Source organism: Cervus elaphus, chromosome 1 (genome assembly GCF_910594005.1).
Source record: "Cervus elaphus chromosome 1, mCerEla1.1, whole genome shotgun sequence".
Taxonomy (NCBI): Eukaryota; Metazoa; Chordata; class Mammalia; order Artiodactyla; family Cervidae; genus Cervus; species Cervus elaphus.
In genome coordinates, this window is record NC_057815.1 from 63,877,320 (window position 1) to 63,902,647 (window position 25,328).

The 25,328-nt window shown below is 35.6% G+C and overlaps 3 protein-coding genes across 3 annotated transcripts; all 3 read right to left on the minus strand.

Annotated features, from left to right (window-relative positions):
- Positions 1 to 366: 366 nt before the first annotated feature.
- LOC122701721 (olfactory receptor 52E1-like) lies at positions 367 to 1,305 on the minus strand. The gene has a single exon (XM_043915011.1). The coding sequence runs from the start codon at positions 1,303 to 1,305 to the stop codon at positions 367 to 369; it is 939 nt and encodes a 312-aa protein (XP_043770946.1).
- A 13,329-nt stretch (positions 1,306 to 14,634) lies between these two features.
- On the minus strand, positions 14,635 to 15,570 carry LOC122701791 (olfactory receptor 52J3-like). Its single transcript, XM_043915135.1, has one exon. The coding sequence runs from the start codon at positions 15,568 to 15,570 to the stop codon at positions 14,635 to 14,637; it is 936 nt and encodes a 311-aa protein (XP_043771070.1).
- A 5,570-nt stretch (positions 15,571 to 21,140) lies between these two features.
- On the minus strand, positions 21,141 to 22,076 carry LOC122702051 (olfactory receptor 52E2-like). The gene has a single exon (XM_043915591.1). The coding sequence runs from the start codon at positions 22,074 to 22,076 to the stop codon at positions 21,141 to 21,143; it is 936 nt and encodes a 311-aa protein (XP_043771526.1).
- Between the last annotated feature and the right edge of the window lie 3,252 nt (positions 22,077 to 25,328).

Below are 25,328 nucleotides of genomic sequence, written 5' to 3' on the forward strand. Positions count from 1 at the left end.
TAGTAGCTACTTCTTATCATAGCTACAAGAATTCAAGGAGTTAATACTTAAAAAGTTATGAAGTATGGCTCATAATATGTGTATGTGAGTGTTATTATATTATTAGTCAATTTTTGCCAACCTCATGTGCTTTTTGCATGTAAATTCTCTTTTACTTATGCAGTTGTTTACATTTGTATGTGATTATATCTATGCATATATTAAATATTTATTATTGTCTCTTTTGTTTCTAAAATGAGTGAAATGCTTTGTAAATCTATACATAGAATATCGTCTTCCCCTGACATTGTACTATTTCAATCATCTGCAGAGAGATGAAGTTTTGTTTTCTCCTACTCAAGCCTCTTCATCTCTGAAGAGCAAATTTCATAATCTGTTTCTGAAAGTTCTAATTACCCTTTCTCTTATCTGCTTGGTTCTCACCCCATAAATAACAGGATTTAGAGCAGGTGGGATGACAACATAAAAGTTAGCAAGAAGAATGTGGATGTATTGAGGAACATTTCGGCCAAAACGATGGGTCATGAAGGAGAAGAATGCTGGAGTATAGAAGGCCAATATGACACAGACATGGGAGCCACATGTGCTGAGCGCCTTTAACCGGGCACTCCTAGAAGGTAGGCGGAAGACAGCACGCAGGATACGGACATAGGAGACGACAATGGCTATGATGTCAAACACCAAGATAGAGATAGCACATAAGCCATAGATGATGTTGACCTTTATGCTGGCACAGGACAGGCGGGCAATACCCATGTGCTCACAGTATGTGTGGTGGATGATTTGGTGCCCACAGAAGGGTAACCTCAGGATGAGCAGAACAAAGGGAATCGCGATAGCTAAGGGTCTCAGAAGGATGACCAATGCTATCACTAACACCGCCTTGTTTGTCAGCACCAGTGTGTAGTGAAGAGGGTTACAGATGGCCACATAGCGATCATAGGCCATGGCCACAAGCACAGCCGACTCCATACCAGTGCATAGGTGGATGAAGAACATCTGGACGAGGCAGCCTTCAAAGGAGATTTCTCTCAGGTTGAACCAGAAGATGCCAAGCATCTTGGGGATGGTGGATGTGGACAGGCCCAGGTCAATAGATGACAGAATGGCCAGGAAGTAGAACATGGGCTGATGGAGACTGTGTTCAGTCTGAATCACATAAAGAGTTGTAATATTTCCCAGTAGAGCAGTCATATATACAATACAAAATGGAAAACCAATCCACATATGCACATCTTCTAGCCCTGGAATTCCCAGTAGGAGAAAAAAGTAGGGGTGGAACTGTGTGTCATTAGGAGGGACCATGCTTCTCTGGCACTGTGACAGCTGCATATTTCATACCGGATGTCTCATTCATTGAGAGGCTCCAACACTTCTTGTCCAGTTATATGGATTTCCTACAGAATTATGCAAAAATATGTGTGGTCTTTTCTAGTCACCAAGCCCATCATGACATAATTGTGTGACCTTTATGAAAACTAAAATGCATCATTCTTGTTTAATTTTTATGTAGCTTATCAGACATTACATTTATTTTCATTAATCTCTTCAATAATTTTAATGATTAATTTAATTTTATACTTTTATATTTTTAGTGTAATAACTTAATTTAATTTAATGACACTTTTATCAAAGATCAATAGCTTATCAGGCAAATGGCCAGATATTTCGTGTGCAGAGATAAATTAAGCATCGTTACTCCTCTTAAGGAAGTTCAATTATAGCTTAAAAATTAAAACAATAATAAAATGGTTTCTTTGGGATTGTAACAGGTACATTTTCCTTTTATCCTAGGCAATTACCATCTCATAGTTAATTGCCACAACCTGTGAAGATAGAACTTGCACAAAATCTTTTTAGAAGTACCAAACCCAGTAGAGAAAGCCACTCAATCAACTCCTATATCTCTTTCATCAGAAACACCACCATTGTAGTTTGGGTAGACTGTACTGAATGTAGGAAATGCAGACTCATGGTTATATAGTTGACAGAGTTGACTTGGCCTCACCATTAGATTTTATAATTGATTGTTGAAAATAACAGAAGAGACAATGATGAAAATTGTAAGATCTTGGTTCCCAGCAGCATGCAGCTTCTTAAGTACTTATTCAAAGTGATATTTAAGACATATTCCTGAAAACATAATAGTAGAGCATATGAAATTAAATTGGAAAGAGAGTCAAGGTGATGGGATTTTTAATATAGGAGAGGGAAGTTTCAGTATTAAAGTATCATAGTTGAGAAGAGCATAGCATTTGGATTTTCTGGATCACACAGAAGTCTGGATCACTATTTTCTTCATCCTTTTCCCTCTTCTTTCATGCCTACACTTTATCTCACTTCTCTATGTCAGATTGTGACTACCCTTCAAAAATACCTGTCACATTTCTTTAGTGTACAATGTTACCGTCACTTGTCATGTGACGGTACAACATACCGTTGTCATGTATTCTGGCAAATATTTACTTAGCACTGTGCTTAGAAATTGAAAGGAGGAGATTTCAAAGCTGTATCAGTTGCTCACATTGGGCTGCACTCTGCCAGGCAGTTAATGTACAACAGTTGAACTGCTCCTTAAAGATGTCAGAGATTAAGGTAGTCAGGAAGTAGGCCAATGTCCGGAGCCAGTGAGAGAAACCCTGCCTGTGACAAGGTTTGGGTTCAAGGACCTGGCACGCAAAGGCGTCCGGACCTCCGGGGGTTTCTCGGGACCGCCCCACCATCCACTCCCAGGCCTTTGTCCTTTCATCTTCTGATGCTTGGAGTTCTCCTATGTTCCCTAAAAACTAGTCTGACTCTTACCTAAAATCCTTCCTTGAAACCTTTGCATGGCAGCAACACAGTCCCTAGGGGCACATGGGTCCCGATAAACAGGCCAGAGGTAAGGAAAATATTACACAGAATATCCTGCCTCTTCTGGCTTTGTTGCAATTATGATTGCCAATTTAGAATCTGAAATGCTCATAATTGCACAAAAACCCTTCTAGCACAAAACCAAATCTGCTAGCAACAGGCCTATCTATCCCATAAGCAAAAGTAGATAAAGAGTCCATTACAGATTGAAAAGATTCCTTAGGGTGTGATCAGGAGGGAATTCATGAGACCTCTGACCCTTAGGATTACATACCAGAGCTTGCCCCTTACCTCCCTGCCCCCTGTCTGTAATGTGCCTGGGGGCATACTAGAAGCAGACACAGAGATAAGAGTAAATAACAAAAGAAGTATACAAAGGGATTTAGATGGATAGCAAAATAAACATAATGTAAATTTTACCTTTGTCAATGTAGGGGGGAGAGGTCAAAAGTCAAATATCACGCTACCTATGAAACCACAAAGGCCACCCGGGGCTGAGCTTCCCAAGATAAGGTTTGTAGATGGCTTTTCACAGTTGACTAGCTACTGCCATTATTGTTTAAAAGTTATGTGTAGGGATTGACTGTTCTGGAAAGTTATTTATGATGTAACCCATGATTATGCACCTGGTACAATCTTATCAATCCCCCCTCCTTAAACCCCTTTAAAGGATTATTGGTTTTAGGGTATATAAGCACTGATGTAAAAGAATAAAGTAGTCTTGATTCTGCACTCAACCAAGACTTGACTCGCTTCCTTTTCTTTGCTGACGCCTCTCGTCCGAAGGGAACCCCTGGACCCCGCCGGGGCTGGACCCGGCAGGCCAAAGCTCTCTACGTTTCCTATAAGTACACTGAAAGAGGGATTACACAGCAGTGGCTTCTCATCCTGACTTTACAGCCTGTGGAGAACTACATAAAAATACAAGTTTTAAGTCCAAACTCTGAATCATCAGGTATGGTATAGCACCTCATGATTTCAGTGAAGCTCCTCAAGTTATTCTGATTCAATGTTTTTGTCATTTGGAACTGCTGCAAAATAAGATAATGTACATAAGCATTTATGAGTTAGAATGTGTTAAAAATATGTGTGCATTTAGTAAAATGGTATGTAATTCAATATCTCATAACCCTGACTTTATATGCCCTTTACCGTTCCTTGAATTCTCAAAACAAAATATAGTCACTGATTCCACCCAGAACTATGATACTTACAGGTTTTGTAGTGCTTCATCCCTTTCCTCAACTGGAGTTACTTGTGGGAAATCTTTTGCTTTATTACATGTACATCTTCTAAGCACTTAAAAGCGTGCACTGGTCCCTTCCTAAAGAAGCACGTGAAGGTAGAATGAGTGTATACTTAGTTGCTCAGTCGTGTCCGACTCTTTGCGACCCCATGGACTAGCCCCCCAGGCTCCTCTGTCGATGGGGATTCTCCAGGCAAGAATACTGGAGTGGGTAGCCTAACCCTTCTCTAGGGGATCTTCCCGACCCAGGAATTAAACCAGGGTCTCCTGTATTGCAGGAGGAATTTTTTACAGCTGAGCTACCAGGTTATGTGGTAAATATAATCATCAGCTATTTCCCTATGGCCATGCTCCTCTGTTAAAAAAGAACAGATAAGAAAAAAACATAAATAGACTTGTGTAGATGAGACATTTTCTGTTGTTTGAAGACTCTTGAAGTTCAGAAATTCTTGGAGCCCTACTTGTTCTCCAGCTCTCAGGCAGAAACTTCCATGAATTTCAGTTATTGTGCAAAACTACCAACTGATATGTGGATTTTGTTTGTTTGTTTACTCCGTTTATAGGAGGAATGGTAATTTAGGTCAAAACTTTTCAGTCAACTAGATTGTGATTGTCCTGTCTTTTTATCTTGAGAGCTGAATGGAGGCTAGAGGAATATACAAAGTTAAGTTCTGCAAAATAATTGCAGAATGCTAAGAGAAAGCAAGGGAGACAATATTGAAGGTGAAGATACAACCACAACAGCAAAGGAAAAAGTGAGATAAATGACAAAGACTTAGAGAAAGACAATACAGGAAATTGTGAATGTATTTGCATATGCACATATGCATCACTTATCCAAATATTTAAGAATGATGTTTTAATAAAATCTTTGTTGGAGTACAGCTCCAAATCTATGCAAATTATCATCTTGTTACATTTTGGGGTGATACCTTCTATATTCAATTAGCTTTCCTTTTTTCTACATTTCTGTCATCTATTTTGGCTCATCTTAGATCTCAATGAAATGACCATAATAAAATGGTTCCTGTCTTAGAGCATCCTTTCTGGCCCAAGGCCAGACTTACCAGCAAAGCTTTCTGAATTAGCTAGTTCAGCTGCTCCAGAATGTTTCCATTTCACGCACTCTGACTGCAATGGGAGATTTATACTGTAAACAATGCCTTTAAAATGGAGTGTCTCCAAACATTAGTGCTCTCTGGAGAACAGAAGTGTCCAGAGGTACAGAGCTAGATGCTTCATAAATATGAAGTCTAGCATCATTGATGATTTAAAAAAAAAAAAAAAGTCCTGTATCTGGATGCTGATTCCCAAGCTTGAGGTGACTACTGATGAATTGTCTTATCTCTAAGTAGGAGACACTTTGAGGAAGGCTCACTTTCCACTTATTTGACTCTCACACCCCAATGCTAAGCACAATTCAACCTTAAATATAATCTCAAAAAACTGAAGCTCAGCTAGTAGCTATCACTTCATGAGGTATATGTTAGAACTTAAATGGGAATGATAATATAATAAAACAATGACCAGTTGTTTCAAACACAAATACTTTATTCTTTATTATTCTTATTAACAGTAAATAAGATAGGGTTAAATTTAATGATAGAAAGGCAGAGGTCTAAGGAAAGAAATATGTTATATAAGAAATTAGCTAAATGGATGGACTTTGAGACAGATTGTATGGATTTGAATCTCATCTCCCTTACTCAATAGGCATAAGAGTTTAGGTAAGAATTTTAAACTCTGTGTCTCCATTTTCTTCTCTATAATGAGCAGAATAATACCAAGTACAAATATTGCTGTGAAGACTAAAAGAGCTGATTCTTGTGTGACACTTAAAACATTTCCTGATATATAGTAAGAAGTTTGTAACTATGTGTTAAGCTACTTAGTTAATACTTAATATTCTCAAGTTGTGATATTCTGTGGAAGCTCATACTCATTGGAGTTGCCATGAAGATCTCTCCTAGAGTTCAAACCTGGAATTATAGGGGAGTCAATAAATGTCATCATATCCCTTGCCTAGACTTATTGCCAATAATGAAAAAATCACTGGGTCAAACAAATGGCTTTTAGAACATCAGAATTAATACTGAGTAAAAGCTGCATGTCCTTTCTTGCCTTAGTTATGCATCTAAGCTGGGAAAGTAGGCGGTCTGACAAATCTTTGTCCCTACTTCCTTGTGTGCATGCCCAGTTACTCAGTCATGTCAGACTCTTTGCAACACCACAGACTGTAGCCCTCCAGACTCTTCAGTCCATGGGATTTTCCCAAAAGAATACTGGAATGGATTGCCATTTTCTCCTGGTCCAGGGATCAAACCTGTGTTTCCTGTGTTCTCTAGCATTGGCAGGCAGATTCCTTACCAGTGAACCACCTGGGAATCCCCTTACAGCCTTAACTTACCTGAAAACCTCAGGTTTTTGGTTGCAGAAACAGAAGATTTTAGAAAGCTTATTGGAATTCATGGATTTTGGAGACTGACACTGAGATCTGCAATGTCAGCACTATCATATGACAAATAAATCTAATAAATCTCTGTATTTCTGGAGTCTCTACTCAGGATATTCATCTTTTTTTTGTTTTTTTCCATTGTCAATTGTCATCTTTCATAATATCAACAGTATATTAAAAGTCTTTATCTCTCACAGATCATGTCTTGTTTACCTCTTGAAGGTCCGAAAGGTAATTTAGACTAATTGATTTTCTATAAACTATTTTAAAAGTTTTAAATTAACTTAAAGAAATAGAACAGTTGTAAAGAAAAATGCAGATGCAGTAAACAGCTCTCTCAAATGACCCATTCATAATTCCCCCCATCAATAATATTGTACTTTAGTATGGTTATTTGTTATGGTTAATGAACTCATACGAACCAAAGTTCATATGTTATTGAAGTTCAAATATTATTTATATTTCCTTAGCTTTACCTAATGTCCTTTTTCGCTTATAGGATCCCAACCAGGATACCAAATTACATTTACTAGTTTTGTCTAGTTAGATCTCTTAGGGTTCTCCTGGCCGTGAGAGTGTCTCAGGCTTCTCTTGGTTTTGATGACTTTGTTGGTTTCAGAAGTACTGGCCAGATTTTTGTAAAATGTTCCTCAATTGAGACTAGTCTGACACTTTCCTCATGATTAGACTATACTTATGAGATTTGGGGAGGAAAATCAGTGAGGTAAAATATTATACCAGAATATATCAAGGGTACTTACTATCCCCATGGCTTTACCATCTGAGGCAGTGTTTGTCAGGATCTCTTTTCTCCCCCATTTCCAGGTTTGCTCTGTGGAAGAAAATTACTCTCTGGAAGTAATGTGGAACCTTTAAGTGAGGTGTAATACTCCTCTTCCTTGAGGACAGAGTATCCACATATATTGTTTGGGACTTTTTTTTTTTTTATAAGAGAGATATCTATTTCTCCCATTTGATTATGTATTCAATCATTTATTTATATCAATATGGAATCATATTTATACTGTAGGTTATACTCAGTATTACTTTATATTCTCACATTTTTTAGCTGTGGCTATTGGAAACTCTTTCAGTTGACTACTATGTCCGTTTGACATACCCCTATAATTGTAGGTTCTTATTTGGGGCAGAGGGGGAAGGGGGCAAACTTCCTTACTTTCTGGTGCCACATCATGCTATAATACTTATCTTGCATATCACCTACCCCAAACTTAGAATATGATATTTCTCTAAGTATCACTGGTTTTTTAACTTTGATAACGGTGTTAGAAAAGGCTAGGTTTGCTTTACTACTAGGATGTCATTGCTTTAAGACCCTCTCAGTTGACAGAGCAAGGAAATATATATGTATATATTAACCTGTGCATGTTATATTGAATACATATCTATAAAGATCTACACATCTATCATGTATTTGAATATATCATTGTGATGTCTTTAACTCCAGTTCATTACCAAATGAATTATTCTAGTATCCACTCATGCTTATCTATAAAATACCACTCTAACAATGAGAAACCTGGATCCCACCACATGCCATCCATTTGAATAATTGCTCAATAGCAGCATTTGCATGTAAATACCATAGAATTATTAACCTATAACCCTGTGGGTGAAAATGTATCTGCTAAAGTACAGCACTTATGTATACATACAGTCCTTTCTGCCTTTAGTCTCATAGACTCCACTCATGTCCAAAGTTATTTAGGTTGATACACTTTCCTCCACCAACTTTAGTGAAGTTTTAACCTACATTTGTAGTACATTGTGTCTGTTAGATTTTGCATTTCATCATGGGATCCTCTGAACTCCTAAATGATTTTCTAATTTGCATACTTAAGTCATCTTTTGTGTTGTAAAATTTCATGTGTTTTTCAAATGTGTAGCATCAAACATTCACAATTACACTATCATATAGCATAGTTTCACTAACTTGAAAATTCCCATGTTCTTCACATGTTCAACATCTCTTCACTCCTTCTCCTGGTAGCCATGGATATGTTTGCTGTATCTACAGTTTTTCTTTTTCTAGAATATTCTTTAGAGTCACACCATATGAAGCTTTTTCAGATTGGCTTCTTTCACTTAGGGATATACATCTAAGATTCATCAATGTCTTTTTATGTCTTGATATCTTATTTCTTGATAATGCTGAATAATATCAATTATATTATGTTCAATAGATGTATCAGTTTGGATATTCATTTATCTTTTGAATGTCATCTTGATTGCTGCCAGTTATTGGCAATTATGAATATATTTGGTATAAATATCCACATGTAGGTTTTTGTTTGGACATAGTTTTCAAGCCAGTTGGATAAATTCCTGGGGATATAATTGATGGACCATATGGTAAAACTATATTTAGCTTTGTGAGAAACTTGCAAGCTTTTTTACACGTGACCATTTTCCCATAATAATACATTTTGCGTGGCCTTGCATGGCATGGCTCATAGCTTCATTGAGTTAGGCAAGAGTCTTCGCCACAGCAAAGCAATGATCCATAAAGGAATTAAAAAAAAAAAATGCCAAGCTGGATGAATCACAAGCTGGAATCAGGACTGCTGGGAGAAATATCAACAACCTCAGATATGCAGATGATACCACTCTAATGGCAGAAAGTGAAGAGGAACTAAAGAGCCTCTTGATGATGGTGTAAGAGGAGAGTGACATAGCTGCCTTAAAACTCAGCATTCAAAATACTAAGTTCATGGCATACCATGCCATCACTTCATGACAAATAGAAGGAGAAAAAGTAGAAGTAATGACAGATTTTATTTTCTTGGACTTGAAAATCACTGCAGATGATGACTGCATCCATTAAATTAAAGCTTGCTCCTTGGAAGGAAAGTCATGACAAACCTAAACAGCACATTAAAAAGCAGAGTTATCATTTTGCCAACAAAGGTCTATATAGTCAAAACTATGTTTTTTTCCAGTAGTTATGTATGGATGTGAGAGATGGACCATAAATAAGGCTGAGAGCCAAAGAATTTATGCTTTTGAACTGTAGTGCTGGAAAAGACTCTTGAGAATACCTTGGTTAGCAAGGAGATCAAATCAGTCAGTCCTAAAGGAAATCAACCCTGAATATTCATTGAAAGGACTGATGCTGAATCACCATTTTGGCCACCTGATGAGAAGAGCCAACTCATTGGAAAAGACCCTGATGTTGGGAAAGATTGAGGGCAGGAGGAGAAGGGGGTGACAGAGGACGAGATGGTTGGATGGTGTCACTGACTCAATGGATATGAGTCAGAGCAAATTCTGGTAGATAGTGAAGGGCAGAGAAACCTGGGGAGCTGCAGTCCATGGGGTTACAAAGAGTCAGACACAACTTAGTGACTGAACAACAACAAAATATTCCATTCAATGTATATATCACATTTTGTTTATTCATTTTTTGGTGGCAATTGGACTGTTTCTACCTTTTGGATATTGTAAATAATACTGCAACAAACATTGACCTACAATTACCTGTTTCCATATAAACCTAAGAGTAGAATTACTATGGCACACAACAAATCTATGGTTGATGTTTTGAGGTAGTTTGAAATGATATCTCTAGCAGCAGCCCCATTTTACATGTCTACCAACATTGCATAAGAGTTCCAATTCATTCACATCCTCACCAACACTTGTTATTTTGTTTACTTCTTTATTTGTTTAAAGCAATCCTAGTAGGTGTGAAATGCTATCTTATTGTGGTTTTTAAATATTCCTAGTTATTAGTGAAGTTCAGCCTCTTTTCATGTGCTTATTAGCTATTTGTACATGTTATTTAAAAAATGTCTATACAGCCCCCTACCAATCCATTTTTTAACTAGTTTTTTTTTGCCTGTTGTTGAGATGTAGATATTATATTTATATATTCTGGATAATAAACTTATTAAAATATGACTCATAAATGTTTTCTCCCATTCTGGAGGTTTTTTCTTTTTTTTTTCATCATAACATGCTTTGATGCACAAAATTGTTTTTGTTGTTGTTGGTTGGTTTTGTTTTGAGGATGTCCAATTTACTTATGTTTTATTTCGTTAATCACACTTTAGATGTTCTAAGAATCTATTGTTACAGCCAAGGTCATGAAAATTTACTCCTAAATTTTTTTCTAAGAGTTTTATTTTTTTAGCCCTAATGTTTAGGTTATTAATTAACTTAAATTTTTACATGGTGTGAGATAGATGTCCAATTTAATTATTATTCATTTGAGTATCTAGTTTTCCCAGGACTATTTTTTGCATAGAATGTTTTCACACATTGAATTGATTTGGCATTCTCATTGAAAATCAACTGAGTCTATGTATATGGTTGATTTTGTGGGCTTTCACTCTATTCCACACATCTATGGCAAATCACACGTTTTGGTAATATCACACCTTTTGATACTACAACTATTATAAGTCTCTATTAGAATATAACTTTAAATATAAAGAAATAAATTTCTTCAGATCAAATGATGCAAAACTTTATAGTGTACTAACGCTAATCAAAAGAAAGTAACTATACTAGAAAAAGTAGATTTCCAAGTAACTCTCTTATCAGAGATAAAGATGACTTTTTATAATTAAAATAAGTTATTTTATCTTAAAGACCTCATAATCACAAAAATTTAATATACTTTCTTTAGTACCTTCAAAATATGTGCAGAAAAAACATAGAACTGTAGTGATACATACATAAAATCATAATTAAAAATCACTATAGTTGGTATGACAAGCAGAGAAAAATAAATAATTGGTATAACAAGCAGAAAAACAAATCAGTAAGAATATAAATAGGTCACAAACACTATTAAACACCTTGATATAATTAACATTACTAGAACAGTTCCCCCCAAAGAGCCAAGTACAAATTATTTTCAAGTGCTGGGATACTATTTACCAAGATAAAATATATTCTGCCCTATAGAACATCTTATCAATGAATGATTCAAATTATACAAAAGTTCTGTTGACAAAAATTGAATTAAATTACAAATCAATAATAGAAAGCTAACTGGAAAACTCCAAAATGTGAAGTCTAAATAAAAGATTTCTCAATGACATATATTGACCTAAAACAATTAGACTGCCAGATATTTATCCAACAAAAATGGGTTTATTGATGGTCAGTAAAGAATTACGATTTGGGATCTATAAAGAACCGTATGCCAGGTCCCACAAAGCAAGGGAAGGAGAACATTTTTATGTACATAAGAAAAAAGGAATTTTGTTCGGGCTATAGTAAATGAAGAGTCTGTGGCTTTTTATTGGCTGAGCTTTTGCCAAGGAAGAAGAGCATTGCTTCTTCCTGTTGGGTTCTACTGTTGCTCCAAGAGATGAGCACTCCCCATTCTAGTCTCCTGACTCTATTTAAATAAGGTTTCTGTTTATTATCATTATTTTTTACATTTCCCCTTTTTATTGAAATTCTCTAAAGCACTGCTGATCAAGAGTCAGGTTTCCCAGTTTCAGCAGTTTATTGTCCCTCAAATGCCAGAAAGGCTCTTTCCTGGTACATTGTTTTATATTAGAGGGAAAGTATGCAGGTTAGACAAATATTCAGGGCTCATTCAGGTAACAAGGAAGGTTAGAGGAAGAACACTTAGGCCACTTTTGGTCTAAAGTCCATAGGTTATCAAGATCATAGATATTGGAGATCATCTGAACCATAATGTCATCATCAAAGGTTTGGTGACAAACACCAATAGCCCTGGTTCAGATATCTTTAGAAAGCTGTCTCATATGATGTCATGTGCTTCAGTTCTTAGAAATCTTTACTTTCAGGTTATCAAATGATGGGTAGGATTTTTTAAAATTATTATTTATTATTATTTTATTTAATAATTATTAAATTATTATTTTAATAATTTATTAATTATTTGTTAATAATTTGTTAAGTATTCCTTAGAATGTATGCCTGAGGAAAATGACAAGCATTTGAATGGTTTGTTTTTATAGGTAAAAGTGATTTTAAATGACAGAAATAACAAAAGGCTGCTTCTTACTATTAGTCACAGTCATCTAGGTAAAGGGAAACAATGCAGACATAATTTTAACTTGTGGTTGGAGTCAGCATTAAAACTGTAAAAACATTGTTAGATTGATTTGACTATAAAGCTACTCTTAAAATTTTAATAGGGAATGTCATGGCTTACTGATTAATGCATATGAATCCTATCAATCTCCAGAAATATGTACATGTTTCCTTCTAAAGATAGATACTGCATTTATTTTGCAAATGGTTTCGGTAATTCTTGGTGACTTTAAAGGTGGGATCACACATTAAATGAAGATTTAAAGTCAATTTAATAAGAGTAAATTAATAACTTATTAATAATAAAAGTTAATCTTTTAGTTTTTGTTGTCTTTTGTAATATTAAATTTAAGTTGTGCAGTAAATGAGATACAACATCCAATTGAACAAAAACACTCAAAAGACTGCTCTTGGGTGATCTCTTGACAAAGATGTCATTAAAATTCATTTTGCGTATCTTCAGTTCTCTAAGAAAAAAGAGCATTTAAGTACTTAAGGTGTTACAAGAAACAGATTCTTCAAATATATCATATTTAGATGTGCCTTGTGTCACCTTACATTAATTCCTTCAAGAAAGATTTTGCTGAATCTTCAGTCCCTGTGCCTTGCTGATATATACCCTATCGTTCACATTTCCAATCTGAAAATATGTGTTCTAATCCATTTAGTGATATAATAAAATAGTGCAGTCATTTTTCTCTTATCATATTGTGAGCTTACCATCAGAAAATTAGTTCCTAGACTCTTATTAAACAGCTGGTCTTGTGTTCTATTTCATTATTTTTATGAAATTAGTTTCTGCCACAACTAATTTAGAAACATTAATCAATAATGCCTTAAATGCCTTGGAGTCATAGTGGAAATATGTTTTTATAAGAAAACAAAAAGTATTTGCAAGAATATTCATCAAATTCCTTTATAATAGCTGACTTTCAAAACTTGTTTCTACCTAATGCCTGAAATTCAACTACTTTTGCAAAGCATCAACCAAAATGATAAATGCATTCTACATTCCACAAATAAAGAGGTCTTTGGAGGAGAAGTGGCCTATTTAGGTAAAAGCTTTCCTAAATACATTTAACATATATAGATACACCAAAGTATACACCCCTCTTCCACTTCCCTGGTGGCCAGTGGTAAAGAATTCACCTTCCAGCGCAAGAAACATGGGTTTGATACTTGGGTCAGAAGATCCCCTGGAGAACAAAATAGCAACCCACACCTATATTCTTGCCTGAGGAATCTCACTGACAGAGGAACCCGGTGGGCTGCAGTTTGTGGGGTCACAAGAGTCCTACATGACTTTGCAACTAAAATAACATCTTTCCCTCACACACACAAAATACACCTAGTTTAACCTGACTCAAAATCCACCTGTTAGAATTCTGTACATTCAGTCTTCTCATAACAAAATTTTCATGCTTTAATATAAGTACTTTTTCAGGTTCTTTCATTTCATATGCCTCCAGAAAGAGAGAAGTATAGTGACATAGTGAAGGCACATATTGCCTATAGATTTCCCTGATGAGTAAGGACAAGAGAACTAAAATTAAAGGGAAGAACTTGAGATGCTTTTAACAACTCATTTAATAGCCAGTATCATCCTTAAAGAAATCAGATACATTTAAAAATTTATTGATGAGCTCTCCCAAGATCTTTTTTAAATTTTATATTTAAATTTATTTATTTTATTCAGAGGAAACCAAGGCATACATAATAAAGTAATTTTTCCCCACTGAAATGCTATGTCATTTTCGAATAGATGGATATGGAGTTTCATTCAATCTCCATAGTTAAAAATGAAAGGATTTCCATTGGAATGTTTCCCTACTGTAATGAATAAATGTAATTTATTCAGAAGAATAAATACTCAACACCAATAAGAAAAGGAAACACTGGGATTTAAGACCAAAAGTTTTGTTCTTTTAGTATCTGCAAGACCTTTTGATATAAGGAACATTTAAAAAGGTGATCAGTCTACAGTAGACTGAAAGTTACTATTTCAGTTATATCCATGCCTTCAAGAACTAAGGAAACAATCCTATTTTGAGCTGAAAGCATGACTCACATGTGCACGAATCTGCTTTGTCTTCACACCATAGATAATAGGATTGAGGGCAGGTGGAATGACCACATAGAGATTCGCAACAAGGATGTGAATGTAAGGTGGAATTTTTTGGCCAAAACGGTGGGTGAGGAAGGAGAATAGGGAAGGTGTATAAAAAACACACATGACCCCTACATGGGACCCGCATGTATTCAGGGCTTTGTGGCGAGCATCTCGAGATGGGAGGCGGAAAACTGCATGGAGGATGTAGGCATAAGAAATTCCAACCAGTGCCACATCCAAAATGAGGAAAGAAGCCACAAAAAGTCCATAAATGGCATTAATCCGAATGCTGGCACAGGCCAACTTGACAATTCCCATGTGCTCACAGTAGGAGTGGGCAATAATTCGAGCCCCACAAAAGGGCAGATGATGGGTTAGGTAGAGAATGGGAAACATGAGTAGAATTGGGCGCATTATAATACCAATACCAATGCCTGCTAGTACTTGGGGCGTCAGGATGGTTGTGTAGTGGAGTGGTGCACAGATAGCCACGTAGCGGTCAAAAGCCATCGCCAGCAGAACTGCAGACTCCATTCCTGTAAAGGTATGTAGCAGGAACATCTGAGCCACACAGGCTGAGAAACTAATCTCATGTGCATCAAACCAGAATATCCCCAGCATCCGGGGCACTGCAGATGTAGAGAGGGCCAGATCTATGGCTGATAAGATGACTAGAAAGTAGAACATGGGAGTCCGCAGAGTGTGGTCAGACCAGATAATCAGCAAAATGGTAGCATTGCCCAGCAGAGCCATTAAGTAAATGAAGCAAAAAGGCAGAGAGATCCAGACATGGACATCCTCAAGTCCTGGGATGCCTACAAGGAAAAAGGTGTCTGGGTGGAAAGTGGAAGTGTTGGTGTGGAGCATCTTACCACCGATGAGAAGACAAAGAGTTGACCATCTCTGGAAGTGAAAATAAGAGTGATAAAAACTCACACCAGTAGATTTAATTTTTATCTCTTTTTATTATTAAAGTTAATGCTAAAACTTACGTACAAAAGCAGGTATTGTCACAGACAGACTATTTTTCAGTGGAAGGAAAATTAACTTTATGAAAGACCTTTCGCTGAATATTAGGCAGTAATGTCTTAGGCTCATTTGCTCAAACCTCATACAAAACATAGAATTCATTAATGGAACATAAAGGGTTTTATGCTTATATTGAGATTTTAGTCTTTTTGAAGACAAAGTATACCTTAATTAAACATATCAACACCAAATCACAGAACATCAGATACAGATACCTGCAAATAAACCATATATATATATACATATATATGTATATATATATAGGAACAGAGTTGCACCAAGATATACAGAGCGATGCATATCAAGCAGAATTTCTTGAACCAGTTTGTTCAGTATCAATATTTACACTGAATACCATATCCTAAATGAAGAGATACGTTTCATTTAGTTATCCTTTCATATTTATCCATAAACCCCAATGACAAAAGATATAGAAAAAAGGTATACAAAGATAGAAAGATATAGAAAAGATAGATATAGAAAAGATAAAAGATATAGAAAAAAAGGTATACAAAGATAGACAAGCTGTACTGTACATCGAGTATGAAGATAGTTGCACAAAATGAGGAAATGTTACAGCCTGAAATAACCTCCAGGAGACATGTATGTCTCTTTGATATTAATAGTCTGATGGAATATATAGAATAAAGAATCTCCAGGGTTTCTACTGGCTACCATCTTGCTAAGAATATCTCAAAATATCTAAAATCTTTACACTTCCTTATCATGTGTTGGGGAGAATTTGAGGGCGAGCAATGAAAATTTTGTTGAAAGGAGATGATTTCAGAGAATAAAAACACCTTTCAAATCACAGTTATGAGGGTCAGCCTCAGGCTGATGAAATCTATACGCCTAATTTACCACACTATAGTATGGTTTTCCATTCTTTCTTTTTTCCTCACCTTGTCTGTCTTTCACTCTCTTTCTTTTTTGTCATCTATTTTTTCCTTCTTTTCATCCATCTTTTTTTCTTCTTCCCCTTTTCTTTCTCTCATCTTTCTTTCTGGAACAAAAAACAAGAAGAGCTAGTACAGCACTAATGAAGAAAAGAAGGGGGCAGAGGAGTGTGGGAAGAAAGGGGTGGGGGAAGGAAAAGAGAAGCTTAAAGAAGGGAAAGAAGAAAACAAAGATGGAAGTAAAAAAGAAGGAAGGAGGGGATAAAGAAAAGAAGGAAGGAAGGGAGGAAGGAAGAGGAGTCTCGGGTTAATCAACTCTTGATTAAAGTGAGAGACAGAAGTCTAAATTTTGGGAAGTATATTAATAGTGTTATGACTAAAATAGAGAATCCCCAGCCAGTAAATCCTTCTAGACTGTATTTAATCTCTGTCTTCAGATTTCTTACTTCTCTGCTTCCCCCTTGGTAATAAGCTTTATAAACTAGCACTTAACTCTGGATCTATAATGATCTTATTTTTAAATTATTATAATACACACATTGCCCAAGTACACATTTATCCCTGGCAGTAGAGATCATCATTTATAGCATAATTTAAGTTCCCTTTATAGGTGATTATTTAAAAATTTAATCAGCATGACCCAGTGAAAAACTCTTTCTGTCAGAAAATCTTTCTACAATGGTGATATAGAGCTTAATAAATTCAACTGTAGCTCATTCCTTCACTGTTGAACAGTAGTCTCTCATGACTATCCATCTCCATCACACATTTCAAAGGAAACATACCTTCAGGAAGAATATGGCTAGAGAACTCCAATACACCTACGAAAGAGAATATAGTTTTATACTACCTGTACTTAGGATCTTTGGGGTCATGTCTGAAAGCAAAGCCAACTCAAATCCCCTATGGCAATCATGATTAACAACTCAGAGTCTCCTGAGGAAAATTTTATTATCTGTACCTGGGGCAAAGGGACTGATGTGGAGGCAGACATAGTATTTAGTCCACACCTTTCCCCCAGTGCAAGCATATATTGTTAATAGGAATTCAGAGACACAAAACTAATACCATCAAAACCTATGCATATGAAGTGAACAGAATGAAGTGAAGAGAAGCTCTTACTGGCTGAATTTGGATCACAATTTTATTAAATATAAAAATGCAGTTTACGGCATCAGTCACTCGTACATGTATCTTCCCTTCCCACATCCATGTCTTAGCACTCATCAATAATTTATTGACATATCATGATTTTCCTATAAGACAAAGCCTTTAATTTTTTTTCCCATGCAGTGCTAGTCTTACTGGGTAAAAGATAATAAAAAATAAATAACATAAAAATTAAAAGGAATATATTTAGATAAAAGAATGGGAACCAAAGAAAGAAAAGATATGTTATTCTAACATTTCAAAGTCATAAATCAAAAGGTATTTTTAACATAATGAGAGCATAAAGATAAAAATATAATATTTAATCATAGAAAAATTCAGGAACACAACTGGGGATTCAATCATGAAAGGAAAACGTCAATATACCTATGGAGAGAATTTTTTTACTTCCTAAAAAGCTGCATAGAAACTGAAACCTTGATTACATTTTGGACAGCTGATCCTGTTCTTCACTGAGCTTATTGTTATACAAAATAGTACATTTCATTACACTGAAGTTAATTTATACTATGATTCTTTTTTATTTGTAGTGATGAGACATCCTAACCAGGATGATAATTGTAAACAAATTTAAGACAATTATTACCTAATGTTGCTATTATTTGTCACAAATAATATGCCAATTTATATTCCATTTTGCATGAATAAATTCATTGGATTGGAAAGCTTTGCCAACTTATTTGCTCCCTGCCTTCGTAATTAAATCAGTTACTCTTCTTCTCAATACGATGTATCCTTTACCCAGCCTGTTTCAATAGTTTCTGGCATAATAACTGATACCAATACATATATTTGATATCAACTTTCTTGTATTATGCTATTACTGATAAATAAGCACATGAGTTCTTTTATTCTTTCTTAGATTGATTCATTCAGCAGACATTTATTGAGTAGCTTGTGAGTCACTTAACAGATAAGTAAGTAGCATAAATTTCATATGATCTGGGAGGAGAGGGGATGATAGGCAGTCATTGCAAGATATTATATTAAGTTGTAAGAGAACCTTGAATAAATGAACAATAAATGAAAAAGGTAAGCATTATTCTCCTTTAAATAATGTAAGAAAAATTTCCCTAGAGTTTGCTAGTATATAGAAATTCATTCCCATGTAAACCAGTGTTTTTCTTTTTCTGAAATAAGATTTCATTTGAGGAGTAGATTTTAAAATATAAATGTCACAAAATTGGTGTAACGTTAGTATTTAGTTGTTGGGGAAGGGAGGGCAAGTCAGTAAGTCTTATAAAGTAGGTATATTTGGATTGCAGAGGAGTTTATTAAGGACTAGGCATATCTCTACAAAATGATGACCAAGAAGAATGTTAAATGTAATAGCAAAACTGAAACTGGGAGAGACTTTTGGCATAGAGTATGTAGCAAAAGTACAAATATCACATGCTGATTGCTAGAAATAGTAAGAAAGTAGTATCAGAGGCAAAAATTAAAATGTTTCAGATAATTCTGAAATAAAAGGGCTTCTCTGGTGACTCAGTGGTATAGAATCTGCCTACCAATGCAGGAGATGCAGGTTCAATCCCTGGGTTAGGAAGATTAGCTGGAGAAGAAATGGCAAACCATTTCAGTATTCTTGTCTGGAAAATCCCATGGATAGAAGAGCCAGGCAGGCTACTGTCCATGGGGTTATAAAAAGGCAGACACAACTTAGTGATTAAACAACAACAATAACAAATGAAATAAAATCAGCTGATCTGGAAGATTGAAAGTGCCCGGTGATAAAGGTGCTTCAGTGATAGAGTCATCAGATAGATGATATAAGAAATTAGGATACAAGAAATTAGAAAGAGGAACATATGATTAAAAGTAACAGATATAAATGAAATGACAGAAGATTGTGGAGAGATAACTTTCCTCACATTATATATGGATAAAGAGAAAAATAAATTATGTAATTATTTCCAAATTACAAATTTCTATTTTAAAGACTAAGAGGTAAAGCTAAACATAAATATAAAAAATATAAATTAAATTTGTGGATAATATATATTAAATTTGACACTAATTGTACTTTAGTTGTATCACTACCGCTTCAGGGTATTTTATATAAGGCTCATATTAAAATAAAAACCCATAAACATCTCTAATAGAAACATTGTTGTCAAAGGTGAGAATCAATAACAAAATATGATAACACAAATGATAATGATGATTCTGCTGTTGTACTGGTTTAACTGCCTAGTCATGTCCAACTCTTTTGCAACCTCATGGACTGTAGCCAGTTAGGTCCCACTGTCCATGGGATTTCCCAGGCAAGAATACTGGAGTGGGTTGCCATTTTCTTTCCCTCGGAGATTTTCCTGATTCAGTGATCAAACCCACATCTCCTGCATTAGCAGGTGGATTCTTTACCACTGAGCCACCATGGAAGTCTGATGATAATGTTAATGGCTAATAATTATTTTTATTTACTATAAAAAACACGCAGGCACTATATTGATTATTGTACAAACATTATGCAATGTAATTAAGTCTTCATGCTTAATTTTGAAATAAAACTATGGCAATGTTTATAAAATAAGGAAATTGAGGATCATTGAAATATGTATATTAAAGATAGAACTAAGACCAAACAAGTTCTATTAATGAACAAAGGAAACAGCAACTACAAAATTAGTCTAAAAATAAGTTAGAGAATGTATAGAACTAAGAATGTGAATGTAGTCAACCTCTCTATGCTGTAGATGGTTTCTTTATTTACGTTTATGTCATAGTTTGGTTTATGAAACCTAAATATATCTGTGACAAACTCTACACAAACATTTATAATGAAGCTTTTATAGGCATTCATTTCCCTAGTTCAATTTTATGTGCAAAATAAGTACCTAATCTATGACACAATTATGAATGTTTATAATATTTATGATAAAATCATAGGATATCATATTTCAGTCCTTAAAATAAAAATGATTGAGTTCTGAAGGTAGAGAAAATGAGAAAAAGAAGGAGAAACGAGAGGGTTGCAAAGTAAGAAGGGAGAAACACTTACAGGGAGACTTGGAGATAAAAAGGGAGTGAGAATCATCAAAAAAATCCACATGAATGATACAGTACAAAAAAAAATGGTACATTCTGTATTTCCACTTTGAACTACTGATACCAGTGATCAAATTTCATATATAAAGGCTGTCATGGACCTTCACTTGCTATTTGAATTGGATAACAAAGCTTAGATTTTTCAGTTCTGAACTCATTAAAATAGTTATACAAGGGAGCCAAAATACATATTTTGTCAATCACTCTTAAAAGTACATAATTTAATATAATAAGTTGTTTCCCTGCTCAAAAGTTCCATCTCATACATATTAGTTACTGTTCCATTTTAATTCCTTATTTTTGTAATAACATTTTCTTCACACGGTCATAGATCTGCTTGGTTCTGACTCCATATATGACAGGGTTGAGCATTGGTGGCACTATAACATAGAGATTGGCCAAAAGTATGTGAATATAACGGGGGACATTTCGGCCAAAGCGATATGTCATAAAGGAAAATAGAGCTGGTGTATAGAAGGCAAGAATTACACAAACATGGGAACCACATGCGCTGAGAGACTTGAGTCGTGCTTCACGAGAAGGAAGACAAAAAACAGCATGGAGTATCTGAACATAAGAAAGGGCAATGGCTATGATATCAAACACTAGGATTGAAATAGCACCTAAGCCATAGATGATATTGATCTTGATGCTGGCACAAGATAGGCGAGCGAGACCCATGTGTTCACAGTAGGTATGAGGGATGACTTGATTCTCACAGAAGGGCAGCCGTAAAATGAGAAATACAAATGGAATAACAGAAATAAATGATCTCACTAACACACCAACACCAATCATAGAAACCACCCTGTTGGTGAGGATGGTGCTGTATCGGAGGGGGTTGCAGATGGCTACATAGCGGTCATAAGCCATTGCCAAGAGGACTGCTGACTCCATACCAGTGAAGTTGTGGATGAAAAACATCTGAGTGAGGCAGGCTTCAAAGAGGATCTCTTTGAGACCAAACCAGAAGATCCCAAGCATCTTAGGGATGGTAGCTGTGGAGAGACCCAAGTCAATGGTAGCCAGCATGGCCAGGAAGTAGAACATAGGCTGGTGCAGACTGCTCTCAGCCTGGATCACAAACAGGATAGTGAAGTTCCCTATGAGTGCAGTGAGGTACACAGCACAGAAGGGGAAGCCAATCCCGACATGGAGAGTTTCCAGTCCTGGGATTCCCAGCAACAAGAAGAAGGAGGGGTGAAACTGGGTCTCATTGGGAAGGGACATCCTGCTGGGCAATGCGTAAGTCCATGTTCCTTGCAAATGTGTGTTTACCAATCTTCAGAGTACTGAGTAAAGCTCTGCAATGTTTTAAACCTAAGGAAAATAAGAATACCATACAATTTAGTATACTCTCTCCCTCTGTTAATTCACACAATAAGAAATGTAGTATCAATACATGAACATCAGTGTGAAAAAGCAAATTCTTGAGAAGGTTTTAGAGATTTTGCAGTGAATTGTCATAACAAATTCTACATAATGTATTCATTTTGTTAGCACTTTTCTTCTCTGCTAATTTGCGATGGTTTTATCACTGGTATTAAGCTAAAATTTTCCCTTAATATTAATAATTCATTAACTACCTTCTCTCATCATCATCAACATAATTTATTTTCAATATTGACATACATGGGGCTTTGCCAGCCTCTAAAATTGTCTGTAGTTTCATTTGATTAGATGGCAACACACAAGTATTAAAACATTTTTTGTAATAAGTGCTAATGAACACATATTCATTAAGATGCAACCTAAAAGATTCAAAATAAATCTAAAGGATTCAGGTAAACACATGTGTTAATATTTATTCATTATTATTAAAACATATTATAGTGCAGTTAAAATGGCAGCATCCACTACCATTCATTAAGGTACTTGCCTACTAATTTCAATGCTTCAGAACATGTGCAAATATTATCTCTAATCTTTATAAACACAAATAGGAGAAGATTAATGCCATCTTTATGTATGGATCTGAACTTCATATAGTTTAAAAGACTTGCCAAATACTTGTAATGCTTATAGTTACAGAGCTATAGAAGAAAATAGAGGAGAAGACAGCAAATTGAAATGAAAAGAGAACGGAAATAAGGAACATGCCTAACCCATATCATATGTGCATAGCTCCCTCTCCTTTACACACATTCACACAAACACATCATCTCTTTTAAACCCACATCCATCTGAATATAAGATGTCATATCTTCATTATAAATCTAAGGAGATCATAGTTGTAACAGTTTAAGATTCATGGCAAATATGCTGAAGAAAAAACTAAATAGATACCTGTTGAGCAAACTGAGTCTACCCTTTTCAAAATTACCAAAGCTGTTCTTACAGATTTTCATGTACTTTACTTATGGCAATTGTTAGATGAATATTTTTTAAAAAAGCAGTGGAAACAGTGGCTGACTTTATTTTTCTGGGTTCCAAAATCACTGCAGATGGTGATTGCAGTCATGAAATTAAAAGATGCTTACTCCTTGGAAGGAAAGTTATGACCAACCTAGACAGAATATTAAAAAGCAGAGACATTACTTTGCCAACAAAGGTCCGTCTAGTCAAGGCTATGGTTTCTCCAGTGGTCATGTATGGATGTGAGAGTTGAACTATAAAGAAAGCTGAGCACCGAAGAATTGATGCTTTTGAACTGTGGTGTTGGAGAAGACTCTTGAGGTCCCTTGGACTGCAAGGAGATCCAACCAGTCCATCCTGAAGGAGATCAGTCCTGGGGCTTCATTGGAAGGACTGATATTGAAGCTGAAACTCTAATACTGTGGCCACCTGATGCGAAATGCTGACTCATTGGAAAAGCCCCTGATGCTGGGAGGGATTGGGGGCAGGAGGAGAAGGGAACGGCAGAGGATGAGATGGTTGGATGGCATCACCAACTCAATGGACGTGGGTTTGGGTGGACTCCTGGAGTTCGTGATGGACAGGGACGTCTGGCATGCTGTGGTTCATGGGGTCACAAAGATTCGGACATGACTGAGCAACTGAACTGAACTGAATTTTTAAAAATTTGATCATTCATTACTTATAGTGGTTTTGTAGTAAGAAGCATCTTTTCATCATTTTGTATTATTGGAAAATGTCATAAGAGCAATGAAAATTATAATAACAGTTTCACTAAGACAATCAGGTATCACCTAGACCTGATGATATGTGTGAGAAAGCAGGGAACTCCTAGGAGGAAATGGCAAACATGAAAACAAGAGCTTGAAAACAACAATAAGCTGAAAGCAATAGATGTTATTTGTAGGAGGCGCTCTGTGAAATGTCTTTAAGAATAAACTCTTTCTTCCATAATATTGTGGCCTTGAAATGCAGTAGTGAATACTCTAAAAATGTGTGATACAGATAATTGAAAGTAGGATTCAATTATGGAAGCAAATTTTTCTGTGATTCATTACCATAAGTTAGTGACAGAGTCTTAATTTTTTTTTTTTTTTGTATTCCTAGATCAGAAATCAAGTTGTAACTATCTATGGTGTTGGATGTTAATCAGATTATTGTGGTGATCATTTCACAAGATGCAGATTATGTTGTACACTTGAAACAAATTAACATTATATGTCAATTTTACCTAAATTTAAAAAAGAAAGAAAAATATCTGAATAGCATCCTCTTCTCTCACACATTATAAAACAGCACAACTAATTCTACCTCTTCAGTATCTTAAAAATCAGTGCATTTGTCTTATTCATAATGAAATTAGTTTAAGTCATTATCATTTCTTGGATTTATTACAGCACAGTACTTTACAGTACTTGAAAGTATGAGTCTGCCCTCAGACTAATTGTGCTGAAACCCAGATTCATGACTTATTTACAGTGTAATCAAAGAAAAGTTAAGTGACAAGCATTTTTCATCTATAAAATAAGGAATAAAGTTAAAGCCCTAAATATAATATATTTTTAGTTTTAGATAGATGTTGAACACTTTGAGCCTACTTCAAAGATACCATGCTATCCATCATTCTTCAGATGTCAGGAGAGTGATTTTTCTAAAATGCACAGGGTAGATTCAGGCTGAAATCCAAATGTGTATATTATGCTTACATGCTCCTTCCTAAATAGGATCTTATCCATTTCTCTAAGCCTCTGTCTCAGTCTTCTTTCCCTCAAACGTATCTTGTGTCTCTTCTCTTCCTTTCTTGCTCTCATCTTTTCTTTTGTCCATCACTGTGTCCTCTGAATACACTGTGAATTAGGAGACAGAGAAGACTCACCGGACAGAGCACCAGGATGAAATCCTGTCTCTGTTTTGTCTCAGACCACTCAGTCTTTATGAGAACACTGCTGTTTGCCTGGAGGAGCTTGCAGTAGAAATTCCCCAAAGCCAGTAGTATAAAGCACAGAAAAGATCTCTGAGGATTCAAGATTCTAATCTAGTTTTGAGTCAAAAAAAGAGAGAGAGAGAGAGAGAGAGAGAGATCGCCATTAGGGAGCTGTGGATTCTAAGGAAAAGAAACCAAAGATG

Excerpts from the sequence above, each read along its gene's own strand:
- LOC122701721 (XM_043915011.1), bottom strand. The coding sequence starts at position 1,305 with ATGGTCCCTCCTAATGACACACAGTTCCACCCCTACTTTTTTCTCCTA.
- LOC122702051 (XM_043915591.1), bottom strand. The coding sequence starts at position 22,076 with ATGTCCCTTCCCAATGAGACCCAGTTTCACCCCTCCTTCTTCTTGTTG.
- LOC122701791 (XM_043915135.1), bottom strand. The coding sequence starts at position 15,570 with ATGCTCCACACCAACACTTCCACTTTCCACCCAGACACCTTTTTCCTT.